At 38.1% G+C, this 25,127-nt stretch overlaps 2 protein-coding genes across 8 annotated transcripts in view; one reads left to right on the top strand and one right to left on the bottom strand.

Annotated features, from left to right (window-relative positions):
* The first annotated feature begins 18 nt into the window (after window positions 1-18).
* Window positions 19-20,311, top strand: JKAMP (JNK1/MAPK8 associated membrane protein). Of its 6 annotated transcripts, none has more exons than XM_055289222.2 (7): window positions 19-179; window positions 2,309-2,400; window positions 3,257-3,411; window positions 9,971-10,177; window positions 13,681-13,862; window positions 16,154-16,230; window positions 18,822-20,311. In XM_055289222.2, the coding sequence occupies exons 1-7, from the start codon at window positions 176-178 to the stop codon at window positions 19,038-19,040; spliced, it is 936 nt and encodes a 311-aa protein (XP_055145197.1). In that variant the 5' UTR covers window positions 19-175; the 3' UTR covers window positions 19,041-20,311. The 6 variants fall into 6 exon arrangements, with proteins under 6 accessions (XP_055145197.1, XP_055145198.1, XP_055145200.1 ...); XM_055289223.2 differs by having other exon boundaries at window positions 45-179; window positions 2,327-2,400; XM_055289224.2 differs by having other exon boundaries at window positions 73-179; window positions 2,277-2,400; window positions 18,822-19,671.
* The window catches only part of CCDC175 (coiled-coil domain containing 175), a 78,967-nt gene continuing 74,041 nt past the window's right edge, over window positions 20,202-25,127 (bottom strand). For both annotated transcript variants that reach the window (XM_055289212.2, XM_063644554.1), the window contains 2 exons: window positions 24,043-24,158; window positions 20,202-20,278 (listed from right to left, as the gene is read on the bottom strand). In XM_055289212.2, the coding sequence (XP_055145187.1) occupies window positions 24,046-24,158 (113 nt within the window). In that variant the 3' untranslated portion in view covers window positions 20,202-20,278; window positions 24,043-24,045. The remainder of the gene's footprint in view (window positions 20,279-24,042; window positions 24,159-25,127) is intronic.

Genomic DNA, 25,127 nt, shown 5'->3' with positions numbered 1-25,127 from the left:
CCGTCCGGAGGGGGCGGGGTCTCAGAGCCTAAACCCGGAAGCGGGGGAGGAACTTCGGAGCGGTCGCCCGGGTTACTGGGAGGCGGAGCCGCCGAGCTCGCTGTGGCCCGGATGTTCGGTGCAGCTGCCAGATCCGCTCATCTAGTGCTTCTGGAAAAAAACCTTCAGGCGGCCCATGGGTGAGTGGTCGCCAAGATCCCGGGAAGCGTTTCTGGTAGTCCCGGTTGCTTTCCGACACGGCTGGCCTCGGGCTCGGCTCTCTGTAGGCAGCCTACGGTTGGCGGCGCAGGCTCGCCCCTTGACCCCGCCCGCCCTCGGGCCGGGCCCCGCACTCCTGCCGGGTTGGAGTGGTCTCTGTCCCCAGTGGGCTACTAGGGGAGGCGCGCTGTTTGCGGCGGAAAGGCCAGGTCTTTGTTGTTTGGTCCGAAATGTCTCTTCAGTCCCTTAGTTTAATGTCGAGGGAACACTTGCTTGAGGGTTGACTTCAGAATTGAAAACGCGGGTGATAGTGCAGAAAAAACAGTAAAGCAGAAGCAAGTTGGCTGCATAATTTGTCTACTGCTTCAACCTCCAACGTAGATTTATAGCGCCCGTCACAAAGGGGCAAGACCGCTGCAAAAAAATGAAATCTTAAAACTTTAGCCATCGTTCGCTAAAGGAAATGAAAGGAGAAATTCAACAGTCGCTTGGAGCCTGGGTTTTGCTTAGTAGGTGATAGGCTGTTTATTTCAGTTCAGTTTATCATACTGGTTTTCAGTCCTTGGATTTTGAGAAACTTTAGATTATTGATATTCACATGTATTTATTAAGCATCTACTAGATGTAAAGCCCATACAGAAGTTTCCAATTCCTTAACTTCTGCATTCTTGAAAAACCTGAAACATTCATTTTCATGTATTGATTTAGAACATTGTGATTACAATTGGTTACAAAAAAAAAAGCGCCCATTAAAGAGGCCAATGAGTTTAAAAAGCTAAGTCTGAAATGTGTTAAAAGCGAAAATACCAAACGAGGAATTTTAGTCAATGCTGCTTCTCTTTTTCTCTCAGCAGCATAAGGAGAAGGAAATAAAAAGTCTACTTCAATGTGAAAGGAGAGAAGGCACTGTAGACCAGGCAGTCTAGATTGTGACTTCGTGAATAATTTGGGAAATGATTGTTCAAGAATAGTCAAAAGATGCATAATTTTTCAAATTAATTCACATGTAGACCACAGTTTGTTTGTTTTGAGACGGAGTCTCGTTCTGTAGCCCAGGCTGGAGCACAGTGGTGCAATCTCGGCACACTGCAACCTCCGCCTCCTGGGTTCAAGCGATTCTCCTGCCTCAGCCTCCCGAGTAGCTGCGACTACAGGCGCGCGCCACCACGCCCGGCTATTTTTTGTATTTTTAGTAGAGACGGGTGTCCACCATTTTGGCCAGGCTGGTCTGGAACTCCTGACCTTGTGATCTGCCCACCTCAGCCTCCCAAAGTGCTGGGATTACAGGCGTGAGCCACCTCACCCGGCCTGTTTGTTTGTTTTAATCAATGAATGAATGAAGGGAATCAGATGTCACTGACGAAGAAAACTCCTTCCATAATTTCTTCTTGTGAATAAGGTCAAAGACAACGTATTAGATTCTTAGTTTTTGGGTTATTTTTAAGTAAGGAATAGCTGCTTTTCCCCTAAGCCTTTAGATGAGGGGCTTAATTTTAATGCAGTGGTTTCTAAAATATTGGCCCAGTGACAGCCTTGATGAAATTTTCACTTATCCTCCACAAAAATGATAAAAGCTAGGACAATGTAGGAACCTTTTTATAAAGGTAATTTGCATACCTCTGTTCTGAAATTATGTTCTCTCTGCTTTTCCCATGTGAAAATGTGTTCTGTTATGAACATAGGTGATAATGATAATTGTGTGTCTACATGTGGGTGCTTAATTTCCTGACTGGGCAAAATAAAAGGTGGTGACCCTCTACTGGTGCTCTAATTTAAAAATATATGTATATTTGAACTTTATAATCAGTTAAACTCAAAAGTATCCTCTAATCATACCGAGTCAGGCTTTGAGTCCTGGGGATAGATCCTGCTGTGCTGGTTGAGGACCTTAATCATAAGGCACAGTATTAACAGCAAGGTTCCAGGATAACTGTCTGCAGTGTCACAGTGTAAAAGGAGAAATTTAAATTTAAAAATGCTTCAAGACTTTTGTCTAATACATATTATTTAAAAATTTGAAACTTATTTTTGCCAAATGCTTCAGCTATTATTGCAATTTTCTTTTTATAATCACAAAGATGTTACTATACTGGCATTTGTTTTTAAAAAGCTGTCGATATTCAACCAGCATGCCTTGGACTTTATTGTGGGAAGACCCTATTATTTAAAAATGGCTCAACTGAAATATATGGAGAATGTGGGGTAAGTCTTATGTTTGCATCTTATTTCATTTTGTAAAATCTATTTGCTTTTGAAATATTTTCACGTACAACATTTTTTGTTATTTTACTCATTAATTTATAAAAGAATATGGAGGACCAGGCGCAGTGGCTCATGCCTGTAATCCCAGCACTTTGGGAAGCCTAGGCGGGTAGATCACTTCAGGTCAGGAGTTCGAGACCAGCCTGACTAATATGGTGAAACCTCATCTCTGCTAAAAATAGAAAAAAATTAGCTGGGCATAGTTGTGTGCGCCTGTAGTCCCAGCTACTTGGGAGGCTGAGACAGGAGAATTGCTTCAACCTAGGAGGTGGAGGTTGCAGTGAGCCAAGATGGCACCACTGCATTCCAGCGTGGGCAACAGAGGGAGACTCCGTCTCAAAAAAAAATAAGGAAATATAAAAGAATATGGAGGCATTAATGTAATCATTGTTTATGTTGGCATTTTGATGTCTATATTATTTTTTAAAACATTTAATAATTTTATAATAATTTCTAATTTATGATTTAGTACCGTGTCTTGTACAGTAAGTTGAACATCATGAATCCAGAACGTTTATCTGCAGTTATATAATGTTAATAACTAGGTTTTTCATTGAATGTTAGTCAACTATTTTAGTAACTTATTAAAAGGAATCTTTTAAGAGCATTGTACAAATACAGCACATACATTATAGATTTCTTTTTATTTTACTTAAGCCCTCTTTTTTATTTCTAAAAGCTGCACATGTAAACTTAAATATTTAAACTGAAATGGGATGTCTTATAGAATGATTGGGGGGGTGTTAGTGTTCTAAAATAATATCTGTACACAAAATATTGGTTTTATATATTGTAGGTATGCCCAAGAGGACAGAGAACGAATGCACAGAAATATTGTCAGCCTTGCACAGAATCTCCTGAACTTTATGACTGGCTCTATCTTGGATTTATGGCAATGCTTCCTCTGGTTTTACATTGGTTCTTCATTGAATGGTACTCGGGGAAAAAGAGGTTAGCACATTTCAATGAACATAACTGGCTGGACTAATGTTGGAATAATTATCACTCAGAAGACCTTATTAAGTAATTATGCTGCTTCTGTTTTAAAAGTGGTAAACATGTTTTTCCTTTATCTTCAGATTATTCTTAACTGTGACAAGAAAACTTAACAATAGGGCATGACTTAGTAATTTTTAAGGGAACTGTCCTTAGTCTGTTTTAGTCTCAGTGATCTTGAAGGAATACTTTTTTACTTCTCAACTATAATCCTTATTGGTTTTCTACACAAAATTGGTTATGATTACAAGCTATTTATTGTTATGGAACACATTCTTTGTAATTTAATTTAATACTAATAATCTAGTATGATGTAGTTAAAAATGATATAGCTGTAACCTAATACAAAAACTCATATTAACATATTAAATTAGCACACATTTACTAAGCACTGCATTTTATGTTGGAAGATCAGGGGAGGAGATATAAAAATAACTGACATGGCTTATAGTCATAATCTTGTGGAGAAAACAAGTGTGTACATAATTATAAATCAGTCTTAGAAATGTAGTGGAAGAGTTATAAACAAAGTACTCTGGAGTTACAAAGAATAGAGAGGTAAGTTATGCCTCATGGGATCTGAAAGATTTCAAAAAAGGAACATTTTAGGCAGAAGAAACAGCATGAATAATGGCATAGAGGTATGAAATAGGTGATCTGTGGTAGGCAGGAATGGAAGTAATCTGGGGTAGTCAAGAGTGGGTTGCAAATGAAGAAAAGTAATATAAAGGGGAGTAGGAAAGATAGGTTGAGGCCAGAATGTGAAGGTTCTTGATAAGCATGTGAACTTTAATCTGCTGGGAATGGGAAGTCAAATTCTACCTTACTGATTTTCTTTTAGTTCCTCCAACTTCTCAGGATCTTTCTACTTTAGGTTCTTTCCCTTCCTCCAAACTCTTTCTGCTGTCTGAAATACTCTCTTCATCTGACTGCAACTTGTTACCTAGCTACCTACTTTTCCTTCTGATTTCAGTTTAAAAGTCACTCAGAAAGTTGAGTGCTAAAAACGAAACAACAACAACAACAAAACAGTGCTATTAAAAGAGAAAAATAAGGAAGACAGCCTACTTTCTATTCTTTCCTTCTAGGCCTCTGGGCCTGTGGTGGGACAGGCAGTCTGAAAGACTTCTGAAATGCCTTCAAGCCTTTTTCTCATTGTCTTGGCTATTAGCACTTGGCTCTCTTTTAGCCATGCTAACCTCTCTAGCAAGTTGTTGCTCTATAGCCTGGTCGAATTCCTCTCCTGAAAATGCTCTTTTCTTCTCTACCACATGGCCAGGCTGCAAATTTTCCAAACTTTTAGACTATTCTTTCCTTTTTAAGTATAAGTCCCAATTTTTAAGTCATTCCTTTGCTCCCATATCTATCTGATCATAGGCCGTTAGAAGCAGCCACAGCACATCTTGAATGTTTTGTTGCTTAACAATTTCTTCCACTAGATACCCTAAGTCATCACTGTTAAGCTCCAACTTCCACAGATGCCTAGGACATGGACACAATGCAGCAAAGTTCTTTACTAGGGCATAATATGGATGACCTTTGCTACAGTTCCCGATAACTTCCTTATTTCCATGTGAGACCTCATCAGCCTGGCCTTCACTGTCTACATTTCTGTCAGCATTTTGGTCACAACCACTTAAGGCTCTAAGATGTTCCACACTTTCCCTCGTCTTCCTGTCTTCTTCTGAGACCTCCAAACACTTTCAGCCTCTGCCTGGTACCCAGCTCCAAAGCTGGGTATCTTTATAGCACTGCCCTACCCTTCAGTTTCAGTTTTCTCTTAGTCCATTTCCATTACTATAAAGGAATACCTGAGACAGGGTAATTTATAAAGAAAAGAGGTTTAGTTGGCCCATGGTTTTGCAGGCTGTACGTGGAGTATAGTGCTGGCATCTCCTTCTGGTGATGGCTTGAGGAAGCTTACAATCATGGCAGAAGGCAAAGGGGAACCAGTGTGAGAGGAGGCAGGAGGCAAAGGGGAACCACATGGTGAGAAGGGGAGGAGGTACCTCTTCCATTTTTTTAATGTTTTTTAATTTTTTAATTTTTAGTTTTTATCTTTTCATTTTTATTTTTCGAGACAGTGTCCTGGTTTGTCACCTAGGCTGTATTGCAGTGGTGTGATCACTGGTTACTGCAACCTTGACTTCCTAGGCTCAAGTGATCCTCCCATCTCAGCCTTCCAAGTAGCTGGGACTACAGGCGTGTACTACCACACCCTGCTAATTTTTTATATTTTGTAGATAACAGGGTCTCTCTATGTTGCCCAGGCTGGTCTCGATTTCCTGGGCGCAAGCAGTCCTCCTGCCTCAGCCTCCCAAAGTGCTGGGACTATAGGTGTGAGCCACCATGCCCGGCCACGAGGATCTTTTAAACAACCAAATCTCACATGAACTCATAGAGTGAGAACTCACTCATTACTGTGAGCACAGCTTCAAGTCATCCATGAGGCTTCCACTCCCATGACCCAAATACTTCCCACTAGGCCCCACCTCATTGAGGATTACATTTCAACATGAGATTTGGAGGGAATGAGCATCCAAAAAAATCACTCCGTATTTGAGTGAATCATTTATTGGTGAAGGTCTGGTGTATGGAAGTGGCATCATTTGATGTATATTTTAGGAAGAAAATTTCTGTGGAGGGTAGGTAGATTAGAGGTGAGATATTTAATAGAAGACTGTTGTCAAAGAAATAGACTATGGTAGTTGGAATGGAAATGGAAAGGATGGTCAGATAGAAATAGAATCAGCAGTTTTCTGGGGCCTACCTAATAAATCCAGGGTGGTTATTTACATTGGGAAAGCATTTATAATTTTTCAGAATAATTTATAAAAATACTTTAAAAATAGCAGCTTTCATCCAGCTTTTAATTTCTGTTATATTAATAGAATGATGAGAGATGGGGTGAGAAAGGAGATATGATAAAGCTGAAATAGAATAATTGTCCAGTCAATTGGTGGGAAGTTCTTAGCCCAAAGTAGAGCTAACAGGCATAGGTATGTCTTCACCAAATGCGTTTGAATTCAGACGTCAGCTATGTTTTGAGGGAGAGACTTGAAACAGAGACTAGAGGTTGGTTTGAGGGAAGGCGAGGAGTGACTAATGCTCAGACAGGAAAGGAGGTGGGTTTAAAAAGAGGGAGTTGTACAACCGTGCTTTGCCTAGGAAATTGGTAACAAGGAACACAAGGGCCATCTCTTACAATTTCCTGAAATTTTGCACTTACAGTCCAGATAGATTGGGGCTGGAAGTATCTTAACAAGTGTTCATAAAAACTGGGGATAACCCTTGAGCTGATCTGGGAGGATGCATGGTTTGGCAGATAGGTAAAATGTATTTTGAGGTGGAGGGTGATGCATGCCCAGATGTGTGGAGGCACAAGTGAACTTAAAGTCATTTAGCATGGCCAGGAAATATAGAAGACGATGCTGGTGAGGGGTATTTTTCCAGAAAGACAAAAAGACTCAAAATTAGTTTAATGAGAAGAGTTTTAAAATTGTATTTCATTTTGTAAAGATTATATGTCTGGCTGTAGATAGATTGAAAGAGAACATGACAAGAAGACCAGTTAAGAAGGTTATCAAAGTAATGGCAAGAAATAATGAAGTTGGGATTTTGCCTCTAAAAATATTAATTCTATAAGGAAGCAAAGTGTCAAATTATGTAATGTGAATGTGTGTTTATTTATGTTTTCAGTGTTTTCATCTTTGTAAAATGGCACAGGAGTTCTGTTTCCAACAATGTGAGTTAATTAGGAGCTCCAAGTGACCCACCTGCATGAAATAACTAAAGTCTGGGAAAGATAAACTATGTGAGACATTGCTGGTCCCAGCTGGAGATGGAGAGATCTCCAGGAACTCTTCTCTTTCAAAACACAAACCAGCCCACCCTGAGTTAGGCCAGAGTGACAAGGCAGGCGGTTAGGATGAGAGGGTTGTCTGAGGTCATTTGCTGGTAGCAGCAGTGTTATCTGGATACTGAATCTTGGGTGGCCTCTGCTAAGAGTAGACCCTCAAGGGCGTGAAGCCCAAGGTAGTAGTGGCCATGGCTGCTGGCAAAAGCAGCAGAGCCTCTTTGCTGGAAAGCTTCCCCATTCTCAATTTAACCCTATAAGACTCTTGCTCACTAAGATCTAGTAATGGCCTCATAGTCTGTGGTTACTAAATAAAATAGCACTAGGACTTATTGGTAGATGCAACAACCAATATGTTTATGCTCTCAGAGGACACAGATAATGGACTTTCACCTACAGGATATGTAACTGCTACCTATAAAGAAAGTAAGGATGAAGTCACAAGCTGTCCATAACAATAAGATTATTAGGAATAAATACATGTGACGGGGGAAGAAAAGGAAACTTTTAGAAATGAAAGTTTATACTTGCAAAATAAAAAAAAAAAAGGTGGTCAGCAGATTAAACAGTTGAAGATAGAATTAGTGAACTAGAAAAAAATGCATATAAATAATGGAATATTGCACTGAGAAAGAAGGAGATGGAAAATCAGGTGCAAGAAGGTGAGATCCATGTTGGGTGGGTGTGGGAGTGGTCCAGGCTTAAAGTGTTACACCTCACAGGAGCCAGTCTCTCTTACAACAATTCCATGAACTTCTGGGGTCCTGCAAGTGACATGCCAATTATAAGAGTCACTGAACTCAAGAAAGCCAAACCATGGTATCCCCATCAGGCATTTATAGTTCATTTATGGTTCTCCCCAGTCCTGATGTAATTTACCAGTCAAGGATCATTTATTTGTATCATAAGCAGTGTTGCCTAGCAATATAGTTGACATTCTATCCTTATCAGGCTTCCAGAGGAAAAGAGCTAGAGAGTTACCTGAAGCCCAGATTCTCATGCACAGCATAAATGTTTTATTAAGTCTTTGCCCATAGTATCTAATTAGGGTCTCTAGAAAAATAGAGACTATGAAGGAGAGCTGGTTTTTTTTTTTTTTTGAGACGAGTCTTGGACTGTCGCCCAGGCTGGAGTGCAGTGGCGCGATCTCGGCTCATTGCAAGCTCCGCCTCTCGGGTTCACGCCATTCTCCTGCCTCAGCCTCCCGAGTAGCTGGGACTACAGGTGCCCGCCACCACGTCCGGCTAATTTTTTTGTATTTTTAGTAGAGACGGGGTTTCACTGTGTTAGCCTGGATGGTCTCGATTTCCTGACCTCGTGATCTACCTGCCCCAGCCTCCCAAAGTGCTGGGATTACAGGCATGAGCCACCATGCCCAGCCAAGGAGAGCTGGTATTTTAAGAGATAATGGCTTCAGGTTTTACAAAAATAATGAGAAACAGATTCACAGATCCCAGAAGCAAAACACATCCCAAGCAGAATAAATAGAAATTCACACCTACATGCATCATAATTAAACTGCAGAATACTGAAAACAAAAGAGGAGCCATATGGAAGAGAACCAAGGCACACCTGTTGACAGCCTTGGTTGTGCTTCCAGCTAACAGCCAGCACTTACTGCAGCAACACTGTTTCCATTATGCATCATTGCATAGCAAACTACCTCAAAACTTAGTGGCTTGAAACAAGAACCACTGATCATTTCTCACTATTTTGTGATGTGACTGGGCTTACAAATTTTGTGATGTGATGGGGTTTTGCCATGTTGGCCAGGCTGATCTTGAACTCCTGGCCTTAAGTGATCTACCCACCTTGGCCTCCCAAAGTGTTGGGATTACAGGCGTGAGCCACTGTGCCCAGCCTCTCCCTGCCAGTTTTTAGGTATGGCTTCACAAAGAAAGTGAAAATTGAGCCCACAAACAGAGGTACACATTTGCAACACATTTAACCTCAGAATGGATAAACAAATCACAGTATTGTCACACAGTGGAATCCTAACACAATAGGGAAAATGACTGAACCTCAGCTATAAGCAATAACATGGATGAAACTTGGAAATGTAATTTTGAGTGGAAAAAAAATCTCAGAAGACTTCCATTAGTGTGATACCATTTTATAGCATTCAAAAATAAGCAAAACTAACCAGAATAGTTGTGAAGCATAAATACAATTGGGATAAAAACTGTCTGGAAAAAAGTGGTAAAAGCAGTTTGGTACATGGTTGCCTGTAAGGGAGAGACAGAGGTATGGATGGGGAGGAACAAAGAAGTGGTTACAAATTTGTTGACAGTGTTCTAGTTATTGGGTAGGAGATGAGCTTATAATTACTGTACTTTATAACAAACACATGTTACATACCATCTTTTATGTGCATATTAAGATTAAAATGATACACAGATAACTAAGAAATTTTTAGCAACAATTTGGCAAGATACTAAAGATACAAGGTAGACATAATTTCTGCTTTTCTGTTACACATTTAGATAATACTGCTAGTGTTATTTATCCCTTTTGAGAAAAAAAGATTATACTCTTGAGTAGTTTTTGTTTGACTTTTCTTATAGATTTAGAAATCTGTATCTTGACACATGTACATGTTATTAAAGCCATTTAAATATTGCCATTTTTCTAGTAATCATGCCTCTTTTCCTTCTCTAGTTCCAGCGCACTTTTCCAACACATCACTGCATTATTTGAATGCAGCATGGCAGCTATTATTACCTTACTTGTGAGTGATCCAGTTGGTGTTCTTTATATTCGTTCATGTCGAGTATTGATGCTTTCTGACTGGTACACGATGCTTTACAACCCAAGTCCAGATTACGTTACCACAGTGCACTGTACTCATGAAGCCGTCTACCCACTGTAAGTGTTTATTTCGACTTAAGATCTTTTTTTTTTTAAATCTCTGAGGATTATTATAGATTTTATGGCATTTGGAGACGAAAACAGGTGTGGGTTTGAGTTCTGGGTCTGCCAGCTGCTTTATTACCTTGAACATGTAAACAGCCTCTTGTAACTTCAGTTTTCTCATTGGTAAAGTGGGACTAATGATCCCTATAAGGTGTTGTGAGGATTAAATTAATCCACACATTCTCAGATACCATATAACTTACATATAGGAGACACTTTATAGTAAATGGCATTATTAGTGTTTGGATTAGTGTTTTTTCTTTTTTTCTCCCTAAATAAGTGTAATTTCTGTTAGAATGTTTTGTTTTAAAAATATTAAATTTCATAAAATTCTGTATGCAATTATGCCAGACTATTCCAGTTTCAGAATTTTTATGAATTTTTGTAAATTCTAGAACTAGAAAATGAATCAAATTCATTTTGATTCATTTTGATATTTTTAGGGGAAAGGGAAAATAGAAGTCTGGTATTTATATTCTCATAATTGTAGCAGGCTTTCAGTACATAATATGCTCAGGGAAATTAGTCCTTTTTGAGCAAGTTCTTAATAATAAAACATCAAAAACATAGAAATGCATATAGGTACAAAACAACCAGATATCTTAGAAAAATGAAAATCTTTTCTGCCTGCCAGTTTTTTGTTTGTTTTTGAGACAGAGTCTCGCTCTGGAGTGCAGTGGCATGAGATCTTGGCTCACTGCAACCTCTGCCTTCTGGGTTCAAGTGATTCTTGTGCCTCAGCCTCCCAAGTAGCTGGGATTACAGGCATGTGCCACTATGCCTGGCTAATTTTTGTATTTTTAGTAGAGAGATGGGGTTTTGCCATGTTGGCCAGGCTGGTCTTGAACTCCTGGCCTTAAGTGATCTACCCACCTTGGCCTCCCAAAGTGATGGGATTACAGGCGTGAGCCACTGTGCCCGGCCTCTCCCTGCCAGTTTTTAGGTATGGCAAATTATTTTATAGATATATATATTGCTATAATTTATATATAAAATACTATATTAAAGAATGATAATGTCCTTTTTGTTGATTCATTGATTCGTAGAGCTTAACTCTAAGCATTAATTACCCTCTTGTCATATAACTCTCCTGAGGCCTTGCATAACTTAACATGGTCCTATTTGGAAAACTTAATAAGTGAATTGCATATTATATTTAAGATATAAGGTAATCTTATTTAAAACAAAATCAGACTTATTTACCAATAGTCTCATTTATGTTATTTATCGTAATATTTATAAAACCTATTATAGTAGGAGGGTCAGAAAATATAAGATTAGAAGAGAAATGGCAAACAGGTACTACCAACCCTCGTCTGCACCTGTAATAGTCACTTCTAATTTATTATAGCACTTTTTCTGCTGAATTGAGTGTAGCCTAAGAATCTTCTGGCAGCACTGTCTGTCAATCAATCAGAGTCATCACACTGCTTCATTGATTAGGACATTTTCTGTCTATTCACTATCCCTGAATCAAGATTGTTTGTTTTTCTTCCTCAGCACCTTTACCAACAGTCGTTGTAGAACAGCTTGCCTGCCTTGTTTTATTAATTATACAAAACAGTGATTTTTAAAATTATGAGATATTATAGTATCTTATAGCATTGGGTTTAGGCATATTATTTATTTGCCTAAGCATTCTAAATATAAATGTATGGTCAGACTGGGCTAAGCACTTCCGAAGGTTGTAGGGCTACCACAAGTCATAGTAATTTTTTTTTTTTTTTGCAAGTCAACAAAAAGCAATAGCACACAATTACCAGAAACCTTTGGAACACTAGTGCATTGACAAATGAAGGCTGTTTTTCCCAATGTATATATAGCCTAGTTTCTTACAAATTGAAAAATACCACAGGACTTTACTGATAATTATAGTTTTAAGGGGAAACAGATTAGATGAGGCATGAAAAACCATGTAAGCTTCTATCATTATAACTTACTGCAAAAAAATAACTTTTACATTACTAAAACTTTAAGAATGAGTTATAGAAAATGAGCAGTTATTACTGTTATAGCAATAATTAGCTTTAGTTTGTCAAATTTAAACTATCCCCACATGTAGGTGGCATGGATTGAAAGAGGGGAAGAGTGGAATGGGATGAGGTCTTCTGGTGGAAGGCAGGAGTGGGAAACGTAATCACTTCCAGAAACTAGTTTCCTAGTTCATTTGGAGAAACAAAGGATGATTTCCTCCTGATTAAAGTGATAATCTTTTTGGAGCTCTTAAGGAATTACGAGTTGTGGGACTAGGCAGATTTTGTTTTCTTTTGCTGTTGATAAGAGGTAGCAAACGACTAGGAAACTAATTCATTAGAAGAGGTAACACATGATGGTTTCCTCTTGATTAAAATCATCTTTTTTAGAGCTCTTAAGGAACTACAAGTTGCAGGAATGGATAGATTTTGTTTTCTTTTGATGTTGTTTGGGGGTAGTATAACAAGACAAAAAAAGTATCACCAAGAGATCAAACATGTACTAATGCATTACTGTACAGGACTGAACCTAAAAGCATCATAGGAACACAGGATTATGGTATCATTATGCTGTGTGGGGAGGAAGCATGTGGTCATGTGGTCTGTGATCTGAAATGACTGCTGACTTCCTAGGACACTCCCCTGTATACAGAGAGGGTTTGAGTAGCAAGATAGTAAAAATGATTTGAAAATACTCAGGAAAATTAAGGTAGAACTATGTGGATAAAAGTCCCATTATTCAAAATGAAGTGCTAGAAATCTGGTGACACAGAGCTCTTTCTACAGCTTTTTTTTCTGATTATAAAAATTACATTAAAAATGGGACATTTCAAAAACAGAATAAAAGCACACACAGAATAAAATAATCTGTAATTCTATTCCTTGAGATGATTCTGCTACAAATTTTATCTTTCCAGTTTTATTTCTGCATGTGTATGCATACATTTTAAGGAATATTAAGGCTATACTATGACATGCTATTTTGTAAGCTGTTGGCACTTAATGTATTAGGCACAGTTAGTTTTGTTAACATTTATTTCCTAACTAGATTTTTGTGTCTGCATAATATTGCAGCATGAATATACTATAAAATATAACCAGTTTCCTATACTTGAATATTTATTTTCTTCTGGACTTTATTATAAGTGATTCAATAAAAATCCTGGTACAGTAGGTTTTTTTATGTATCCCTGGTGGTTTCCCTTGGATAAATTTCTACAGGTAAAATTGCTGAATCAAAAGGGATAAACAGTTTTAGGATTTTTGATACATATTTCCAGACTGCCTAAGAAAGCAACCATTGTACCCTTGCCAGCCATGTATGACAGCCTGTTTGGCTAGCCTTCCGCCAATTTGAATATCCAATGGATAGAGTAAATATGCTTTTTAAACCTTTTTTAGGCTCTTTCATTTAAAAATGATCAAGGATAAAAACGTTTTTAAAACTTTTTGATGTTACAAATTCTGTATTTTATTTTACAGATATACCATTGTATTTATCTATTATGCATTCTGCTTGGTATTAATGATGCTGCTCCGACCTCTTCTGGTGAAGAAGATTGCATGTGGGTTAGGGAAATCTGATCGATTTAAAAGTATTTATGCTGCACTTTACTTCTTCCCAATTTTAACCGTGCTTCAGGCAGTTGGTGGAGGCCTTTTATGTAAGTTTGATGGGTAAAGTCAATGAAATATGTTTATTATTGTATGTAGTAATATTTCCTCTAGATTTAACTTTGGAGCTTTTTCCTTAAGATAGTTGTTTAATCCTTTTGTGTGTGTGTGTGTGTGTGTGTGTGTGTGTGTGTGTGTGTGTGTGTGTGTGATGGACTCTCCCTCTGTCACCAGGCAGGAGTACAGTGACGTGATCTCGGTTCACTGCAACCTCCGCCTCCTGGGTTCAATTGATTCTCCTGCCTCAGCCTCCCAAGTAGCTGGGACTACAGGCACATGCCACCACACCCAGCTAATTTTTGTATTTTTTTTAGTAGAGACGGGGTTTCACCATGTTGGCCAGGTTGATCTCAATCTCCTGACCTCATGATCTGCCCACCTTTCTTTGCATTTGAAGTTCATGACCAAATTAAAATATTTTTAAAATCTAAGAATAAGAAATAAAAACTGGTTTTTATTTAGGAATTTATGAAAATTAGTCTTGATAATGTATACTGTTTAAGTAGGGTCTTAGGTTTCTAAGTGTATTTATGAAAACCTTTTATGGTAAAAAGTCCTCAATGTATCTTTTATTTTAATGTAACCATTAATTCATTTGTTTAGTAACTGTTTAGACCAAACTGTGACTCAAAAGAATAAGAAAAATTCACTGTTATAAACCTCACTTACTACCAGGAGATAAAGCAGGCAATCCAGTGGCTGAGAAAATGTAGTGTGGTTCTTTTGAATATGTGACATTGAACATCCCAAGGATGTTGCACACCATCCTTTATATGGAGCTTGGTAATGTAATTTGGTAATATAGTTTGGGAATGTAATTTGGTTCAAGGTGATGGTGGGGCTTGAGGGTAAGACCAAGGGAACCAGAAATTCTGTTACCCCCCATATTCTGGTTTACAGATGAACTGTTTCATTTGGCCTGCACAGGATTTGAAAATCTAGAGTTCCCTCTAGCTCCTCTGTTTCCCTGTTAGATTTGGCCCATTCCCTTGTACCTTCCTGGCTAGCCTCCGTGTCATTTGAGGTTGCCATTCTTGCTCTAGGGAATAGGGACCTGTTCTTAAAAGGATTTAGGCAGAAGAGTGACATGATTACATTTGCACTGATTTGCACTAATTTGGGCTTAGTTAGAAACTTCCTCTTTATTCCTTTTTACTGTGTATGGCTTTTTACGACCAGGTGTTAAATTTGTGTCATTAGCAACATTGTTTAGCTACTTATAAGTTAAATAGAGTTTTTGTTTTGTTTTGAACAGTTGATTGAGGACCTAATCACTGTCTATGAAATAAAAGGTTATAAATGTCAAATAAGTCATTCAGTTCTTTAGTAAGTTGGAATCAGGCCTGTATAGATAATTCAGTTTCTGGCTGCTGAATCCTGAGTTAACATTTGAAATTGTTCCAAATGGGTTCTACTGCAATGATTAGTAGTTTCATAAACTGAAGTCATTTACGAATAATTGTATGAAAAATAATTCAAAGTTTTTTTTTCTCAATTTGTCCATTTATCTTAGTGTGTTATAAATTTGAAACATTTTAAGAGGAAAGTGGTGTTTTAGAGGAAAAAATTTGCCTTAAAGGATTACTGTACTGTATTTAAAGTGGAGATTGCAGGAATTTTGATATTAAGAATACTGAATGATCTCTTTATCCTTTAAGGTTTATTGCTAAATGACCTTTTCTAAAGATTAATTGAAGCTGAGTTACTCTTATAGATAACCTTTTTCAGCTGAGATTCCCCACCTGGCCCACAAAACACAGAAAATTATTTGACCATTTTTTGAATTCTCCTAAATTTAGTACATAACTGGTACTATTCTAGAATGCAGAGGAGAGAAGTTAATTATTTACATTCACTGGATGCCTTAAGGCAAGGTTCTTCAAAGCTGGCCCAAGGATAGTTTTTACAATTTTTTATGGTTAAAAAATCAAAAGACATTTCTTGATGTGAAAATTGTATGAAATTTATGTTTTATTGTCCATGAAGTTTTTATTGGAACATCGCCATGCCCATTCATGTATGTATTCTCTATGGCCGCTTTCCCACTACAACTGCAGAGCTGGGTAATCAAGACAGAGAAATGCAGGACTGAAACTATTTACTATCTTGCCCTTTCCAGAAAAAGCTTGCTGGCCACTGCCTCAGAACCTTAGGTTGTAAGTCTCACAGAAATGGTTGAGAAAGGATTTGACTCAAAGGAAAATTACTATTTGAATTTATTTGGTGGTTTATTGAGAAAATTTGTTTCATTTCCAACATAATACCAATGCTTATCTTTCAGATTATGCCTTCCCATACATTATATTAGTGTTATCTTTGGTTACTCTGGCTGTGTACATGTCTGCTTCTGAAATAGAGGTAGGAAGTCTTTTTTTCCTTTGTTAAAGACTTTTTTGATAAATTTGACAATTCAATATCAGAATAGTCCATATGATATGATATAATACAACTAATTGTTTTAGTAATCTTTGGCTGATTGATGCCACTTGGTAGCTTTTGGCTTGTTAACTTTATGAAAAGTTGTGTACTGGACTGTATATTCCCTGGGAAATTCGCAAAATAGTGAAGTAGTCAGGCCCAACTATCCAGCATGAAGGAGAAATGTCATTTCACATAATTTACCCATGTAGCAAACATATAATTATTGAAATGCTGAAACTTATTAACACTATTTTGAGAAAAACCATAAAAATGTTTTATATTTAGAACTAATTTTAAACTTTATTTTACAATGGAAACATTAATAGTCATCAGTAATTGTGCATTCCATATCCTTCTGTGTTTTATCACAAATTTTATTTTCCTGATTATGGATGTTTACTTTTACCCCATAATGTTTGGGGGATTTGGAGCTAACATTAATAGCCACATTATTCTGATACTGTTCCTTTTTCACGGTATTCATTTTGTACCTCTAACATTTTAATATTTCAGTGGAAGGCCACTATTATAAAGAACTACTTTTTAAAAATTGTATATGTCTTTATTTTCAGAATATTTTTGGCCAAAAAAGTATCTTTTGACACATTTATAGTCACTGGGTAGAATAGAACATCATGTCATAACATTTATATTTTCAAATATTCTATTCTTAAGGAACTAAGCTATTGGTCAAAACCATGAAGAACAAATGAGAAGTAGTAGTGTATTTGACTCTATATCTAGGGAAAAATGTATTCATTAAACTTTGAATCAAAATGGGCAATCGTGTACATTATTTGTTCATATGCAGTCTGACATTAATTCTATTTATTATTGTTACTAATATATTAGTAACTGTTATATATATTACATTTAAATGATTGCTTTTAAATACGTTAATGGCTCTGATTTAAGAACTCTTTGTTCTAAGGCCAAACTCTAGAGGAAGCAAAAGTATAGTGTCTCAGTACTCTTCCATCCTATACTTGCTAATCTAGGGACTAGGAACTGTCTCAAACTACCCATGACAGTTGATACGTGCTTTCGCATAATTCCTAACATAAAATAAAACTCAACGAAGAGAAAATAAGTTGTAAACTATTTTGGAGTGGTTACTGTTGATGCCACTTTTTCTATTACCTTAGTGAGAGAGTGAGTGGGGGAAAACATCTAGGAATCATAGTGACTTTTAGGTAGGATAATAGTGGAGGAACTAGACAGAATATTTTTATAGTGATTATTCAGTTGTTTTCATCTGTAGATCATGCTCAGTTTTCCTTTGTAATCATCTTTAACCAGCATTGAAATATAATTAAAGAAGATAGGAAAATTAGTTTTGGCACTTTTATCAACTCTAGGGAAAGATTTGAGGGAGAAAATAGTTGGATATTTGGATATTTGAATAAAATTGAGGTTTTTTTTTTTTTTTTTTTTTTTTTTTGCGGAGTCTCACTCTGTCACTCAGGCATGAGTGCAGTGGTGCAGTCTTGGCAAACTGCAACCTCCACCTCTCGGGTTCAAGAGATTCTCCTGCCTCAGCTTCCTGAGTAGCTGGGATTACAGGCGCACACCACCACACCTGGCTAATTTTTGTGTTTTTAGTAGAGATGGGGTTTCACCATGTTGATCAGGCTGGTCTCAAACTCCTGACCTCATGATCCACCCACCTCGGCCTCCTACAGTGCTGAGATTACAGGGGTGAGCCACCACGCCTGGCCTTGAATTTTTACAGCTTATCCATAGTTAAGAATTAGCTATACACTGTTAAATTAGCTTGAACTTATTTGTTTCTCTGCCCCTGTGAATCTGCTATATAAAATGTTCACATACTTCAATTAGCATGAATCAGAAATGGGGACCTAAAATGGAAAAAGACAGCTTAGTACTAGCTGAGTTGATGAGCTGTTTAAGAGAAAGTTAGTAATTAACCTGTTGCAAATTACATTTTAATGTGTTTATTAGCACATTTAGATATTTTGTATTAATTTCATTCTTCTAATTTCTGCATAGTATATAGGTGTAGTAAGGATTAAAAGAAAATCAGAGTGTTATGTGTCATTTCTGCTCCCTTACTATTCATGCAGCAGGCTCCAGGAATGTTAGAGGTTAAGGAGGCTAGGTTTCTGTACCTCCTATTTCCCACCTATAGATCCATAGCAACAGTAGATGAGGGCAGGAAGAAAGCACATAAAGTGGAGTTTCCCTTCTAGTTCATATCTTTCTTTGAGAAGAAACTATAGTGTTTCCAGGAGTGAATGGTGGCATAGACTAGGACTTAAGAGACATGACGACGTGGCTCTCGTCTGGGTGCCTCTACTGAGTGCTTATATGACCTTAGGAGCCTCACTTTCCTCATCTATAAAGTGGAGTGGCTAGACTGAGTGATTTCTTAAGTCTTTTTTAGCTCAAACATTTTATGATTCTGAGATTATAAATAATACATTTTATATTAAATTATATTAAATTATCCAGCTGATTTAGCCTGATAATCTGTATTTCTCTTTTCTTTCTTTTACAAAATTATATAGAACTGCTATGATCTTCTGGTCAGAAAGAAAAGACTTATTGTTCTCTTCAGCCACTGGTTACTTCATGCCTATGGAATAATCTCCATTTCCAGAGTGGATAAACTTGAGCAAGATTTGCCCCTTTTGGCTTTGGTACCGACGCCAGCCCTTTTTTACTTGTTCACTGCAAAATTTACCGAACCTTCGCGGATACTCTCAGAAGGAGCCAATGGACACTGAGTGTAGACATGTGAAATGCCAAACCCTAAGTGCTCCTAATAAAAAAGGAAACCGATCTTAACAATGTATGAGAACTATTCTGTCATATATGGGAACAAGACTGTCAGTATATCTTAATGTTTGGGTTTGTCTTTGTTTTGTTTATGGTTAGACTTACAGACTTGGAAAATGCAAAACTCCATAATACTCTGTTACACAGGGTAATATTATCTGCTACACTGGGAGGTCGCTAGGAAGCCCTTGCTTCTCAACAGTTCAGCTGTTCTTTAGAGCAAAATCATGTTTCCATGTACCTAGCAATGTGTTCCCATTTTATTAAGAAAAACTTTAACACGTGTAATCTGCAATCCTTAACAGTGGCATAATTGTATGTACCTGTTGTGTTTCAGTTTGTTTTTCACCTGTAATGAATTGTAAAGACAAACATACTTGTGGGGTCTGATAGCAAACATAGAAATGATGTATATTGTTTTTTGTTATCTATTTATTTTCACCAATACAGTATTTTGATGTATTGCAAAAATAGATAATAATTTATATATCAGGTTTTCTGTTTATAGATTGGTTCAAGATTTGTTTGGATTATTGTTCCTGTAAAGAAAACAATAATAAAAAACTTAACTACATAAAATTTCAATGTTTTGACACTTAATTATTGTTTGGCACAATAGTATGGAAGTAATTCAAACTGGTAAATAGTTTCCTCTCATATCTCGGGTATATATACATACCATATTTCATTGATCCAGAGATACTTATTTCACATTGTGACATCTCTGAATTAGGATGCATCTTACAACTGACGGCTTATTAGATTTAATGAAATACAGAAGATAAACAGTATAAAAAGGGTTTTTCCTGTGGTTGGTTTGTGGTTTTTGATAGGTGCTCTGTGATGTTTATGCTTTGAAGGCCTTGAGACTCGTGGTTGCAACCATGGAAGCAAAATGAAATTTTTAGCTCTTAACCTAACAACCTGACCATGTTTATCTATCTTTATTGTTTAGAAGTTTATTTACTGATACTTTGTGGAGGTTATGTGAATTAGTTAAATTTTAAATGTTTAAGACTTCTATTAACAGCTGCAAAATATGAAAGTAAGTGCACTCACTTTTCCTGTAGTTGTTTGTCTTTGGAATTCACAGCAGTTGTATCCTTGAGTTATTTTGTTAATGTATTTTTCTCAGTACGTTTAACCACTGGGAAATGAACCCTTGTACGAATGTGTTTCTTCTTTTCTGTAGGAATAAAAAATAAATGTAAAAATTTTATTTGTATTGCACACATGTTTAGGGGGTTATTAATGTTCATTAAAAATCTGAGTTGCGGCCGGGCGCGGTGGCTCACGCTTGTAATCCCAGCACTTTGGGAGGCCGAGGCGGGCGGATCACGAGGTCAGGAGATCGAGACCACGGTGAAACCCCGTCTCTACTAAAAAATACAAAAAATTAGCCGGGCGCGGTGGCGGGCGCCTGTAGTCCCAGCTACTCGGAGGCTGAGGCAGGAGAATGGCGTGAACCCGGGAGGCGGAGCTTGCAGTGAGCCGAGATTGCGCCACTGCACTCCAGCCTGGGCGACAGAGCGAGACTCTGTCTCAAAAAAAAAAAAAAAAAAAAATCTGAGTTGCCCAAAGAATCCTCAATTGAGTAATTGTATAATCGGGGTAGAGTGGGGAGGGTGTCATGTGTCTGATTACTAGGACTATATCTTCTGGTCTGCTTGGGGCCATTTTTACAATCATTTTTTTCATATGTCCTGTTCTAGCAGAAAAGTATATATACAAAAGAAGAAATTATAATTACAAGGCCTCACGGGCAAATAATTTCCAGAATACTTAATATATATCTGCATTTTTAATTTGCTTTGTTAAAAATAAGACTAGAACAACTTATAGCCACTGTAGTTGCTAATTTTACTAAATAATTTGTTAAAACGTGGTCATTAGAAATTTAAAAATCAACCCTTGTCTTTGTTAAGTTTTGACTTAGGCCCTTGTAGCACATCACAATCCTCATCACTACAGTGTATGGTAATTTTGCTAACCAGTCCTGAAGAGGTAATTTAAAAGTCAAAATACAGGTTGAATATCTCATATTCAAAAATGCTTGAGACCAGAAGTGTTTCGAATTTCGGGTATTTTCAGATTTTGGAATATTTGCATTATACTTACAGTTCAGTATCTGTAATCCTAAAATCTGAAATCTTAAATTCTCCAAAGAGAATTTTCTTTGAGCATCATGTTGGTACTGAAAAAGCTTTGGGTTTTGGAGCATTTTGGATTTTTGGATTTTCAGACCAGGGATACTAAATCTGTGTTTTCTTGATTAATTTGGGTCAGTTGATAAATTTAATAACTACCTTGTTATATATTTGTCTAAAACCATTGGTTTGCGAGACTACTGCACATTGAAACCATCTGGAGAGATTTAAAAAAATAATGCCCGGGCCCCACCCCACGCCTAGAGATTCATGTTGAATTGGTCTGTGTTTGAGCACAGGGATTTTTTTTTTTTTTTTTTTTTTTTTTTTTTAGACACTGTCTCGCTCTGTCACCAGGCTGAAAGTGCAGTGATGCGATCTCGGCTCACTGCAACCTCCACCTCCTGGGTTCAAGTGATTCTCATGCCTCAGCCTCCCAAGCAGCTGGGATTATAGGTGCCCACTATGACACCCAGCTAATTTTTGTATTTTTAGTAGAGATGGGGTTTCACCATGTTGGTGAGGCTGGTCTCACACTCCTGACCTCAAGTGATCTGCTCACCTCAGCCTCCCAAAGTACTGGGATTACAGGCAGGGGCCACCACGCCCAGCCGAGCAGAGGGATTTTTTAAAAATCTCCAGGTGATTCTAATATTTGAGAACCACTGATCTAAACTCCTCCTATTTCAGATCCTAATTTTTCCAAGAGACAAGTACTGGGCAAATGATTTTCTTTCTTCTCACTGAAATTTTGATTCTGCTTTAATTATAAGGAGGTGCTTTTTTAGAATTAATCAAAATGTAGATGATTGTATCAAGCCTCTCATCACAATAACAGAGATAACTTTGATAGTTATATAAACTGATTTTTTTACTGTTTCTTTTAAAGTGCCTCATCCTAAAAATATCTTCCATAGCCCATGTATCAAGATATTTGGTTAATACACAAATTATTTATGTAACCTAACATAATATATGATGTAATACTCAAGGACTTTTGTAATTTTAAGACAAAGTTCTTTTTACTTTAAAAATAACTGTACTAAGTTACTGTTTAGCTTACATATACACTAAGAATTAACTTATTTACCTTTGATTTACAAGAAATAAAATTAAGGCAAAAAGTAAGTTTTTAGTAATTAGTTTTCAGGAAGAAGTCTGGCCTTTAACGTTCTGACAAGCCTATTCCACACTCTTGCTGGTTGGTTCCCCCAGCAGATCTCCACTCAGCCTTGCTACTTGGCAGTTCTTGACCAGCTTATGTCTGTGCTTCTTTAGGAAGGTATCCCTGTGTACTCCAACATCCAATAAGACAGAGCTTTACACTCTGGTAGCCACTTTCTAGAAGGAATCCATTGTATTTTAATCAGCTCTTCAATTGTCTGTTTCTCACAGGGTATGCACTTTAAGGTTCAGGGCCTGGAGTTTATTCAACTTTGTCACTGTAACATCTGCTCCAGTGTCAGGCTCCAAAGTGCCCAATGTTAATGAAGCTAGTGCAGTGATCCTGGAGAGGGCAGGACCTGCAGGGCTGCAGTGACTATCATGGCCAGAAGAGGACAGCAGAGGGATGCTGAACTGAGATAAGGGCTTCTCCAGAAGTCCTGTGGCAGAACCCATTCAACAGGGAACATTCAAAAGCTGGGAGATTACAGGTGGCTCAGAGATGGCCAAGGAATTGAATAGTAAATTCAAACTTTACTATCACCTCCCTAGGAGGGTGGTAGGTTTCAGGGATCTGATGAGTGCCTAATATGGGTCTGGTGTTTTATAACTCCTGTTAGTTATCAGTGATATTTTACAACTGGGGAGACTGAGGAGTGGAGGTTAGGTAACATGTAAGAAGCAGAGCTTAGCTGGCATGGTGGCTCACACCTGTAGGGAGCCGAAGGCCCGTGGGATGTGACCAACTCAGCATTCTGCTGGAGGCTATATGACCAAACAGCAAACTGTTTATCATGAACGCAGGATGTGAGCAAACTCACACTGCCCTGCCACCAAAGGGTTTGCTGAGGGCCTCACTCCCTGGCACTGGGTTCCTTGAAGTTATCTGTTGAGGAATCTAGCACCTATTGTTCTAAGAATGCAGTCTTGCAAGCCTGCTGTGAATCAAGCTGCTGGCTGACAATCAACCCCCACCCCCCCCACACACACCTCGCTATCTCTTTTGCTTAATAAATACAGAGGGCTGTGTAAAGTTCAGGGCCCTTGTCCACTAGAGGCAAGGTGCCCCCTGACCCCTTCTTCCAAATATACTCTCTTGTCTTTGTCTTTTATTCCCGCGTTCGCCCTGCTTTGTTTAGTGCAATAGGTCCGTGGCACACACATATAATCCCAGCACTTCGGGAGGCTGAGGCAGGAGGATTGCTTGGGCTCAGGAGGTCAAGACCAGCCTGGGCAACATGGCATAACCTCGTCTCCAAAATACACACACACACACACACACACACACACACACACACACACACACACAGCAGCCAGGCACAGTGGCATGTGGCTGTAGTCCCTGCTACTTGGGAGACTGAGGTGAGAGGATTGCATGAGACTGAGAGGCAGAGGTTGCAGTCCAGTCTGGGCAACAGAGTGAGAGGCCCTGTCTCAAAAAAAAAAAAAAAAAAGAAAAAGAAAAAGAAAAAAAGAGAAAAGCAAGTAATCGTGGCTGCTATGGTCTGAGAGTTTGTGTCTCCTCCAAAATTCCTATGTTGAAACCTAATCTCCGGTGTGTATTAGGTGTGGCCTTTGGGAGGTGATTAAGTCTTGGGATTTGTGCCCTTATCAAAGAGGCCCCAGTGTGCTGCCTTACCCCTTAAATGATTTGAGGACACAGTGAGGAAGCACCATTCCATGAACCAGAAAGTGGGACCTCAGCAGAAGCCAAACCTGCCAGTGCCTTGATCTTGGACTTCTCAGCCTCAAGAACTGTGAGAAATAAATTTGTGTTATTTATAAGCTACCCAGTGTACAGAATGTTACAGTAGCCTGAACAAACTAAGACAGTGCCTGGCTCCATTGCTATAGCAAGCTCTGCATAAACAGCCTCTGCTTATTCTCATTTGGGTGGTCTTTTTATTTCCACACTGCCAGTCTCTACTTGTCATAGATTATCCATCAGACCTCAAAATATATGAAAAAGGAAATATGATATTAGTAATTCAGTGAAACTTTCTCAAAGAGTCTATTTAAATTTGTTGCAACACAAAGATTCCATCAGGCTTCAGATAAAAATGGAAGATTAATTCATGTAAAGACAGTGCCCTTGACACTTAGAGATGATTTAGCTCTCAAAATTTTGCTTGATCTATAGTTGGAAGGAATGGCCTGGACTAGCAAAGGAAATACAAATAGAAGCAAGGCCCACAAGGGATCCTTTATGCATTCGTACATCATAAGTATCACCAGGCTTATCATGATCACCAGGCAGGACCATCGAAATGACTTTGCAGCTAAGAGGGTTTACCCACAAAGTTCTTCATTGGCCACTGAAACGTTATTTCTTCTGTCAAGCAATGCCCCAGAACACAGGTTTTGCCAAATACTGGAATGTTTTTAATCTTATCACTATCCCTCTTTTTACATTTATTTTAAGACAGGGTCTCACTCTGTCATCCAGGCTGGAGTGCAGTGGCACAATCATGGCTAACTGCAGCCTCGACCTCCCAGGCTCAAGCAATTCTCCCATCTCAACAAAAAAAAAAATTATTTTTGTAGAGACAGGGTCTCATTATGTTGCTCAGGCTGGTCTCAAACACTGGGTCTCAAGCAATCCTCCTGCCTCAGCCTCCCAAAGTGCTGGGATTATAACCATGAGTCACTGCATCCAGCTCTTTTTACTTTTATCCCATTTTACTTTCTACATCCTACCTTCAAAATTGCTTATCTAGTGATTAT

Source organism: Symphalangus syndactylus, chromosome 8 (assembly GCF_028878055.3).
Source record: "Symphalangus syndactylus isolate Jambi chromosome 8, NHGRI_mSymSyn1-v2.1_pri, whole genome shotgun sequence".
NCBI lineage: Eukaryota > Metazoa > Chordata > Mammalia > Primates > Hylobatidae > Symphalangus > Symphalangus syndactylus.
The sequence above is the reverse complement of the archived record's forward strand: the minus strand, read 5'-3'. Positions and strand labels throughout refer to the sequence as shown.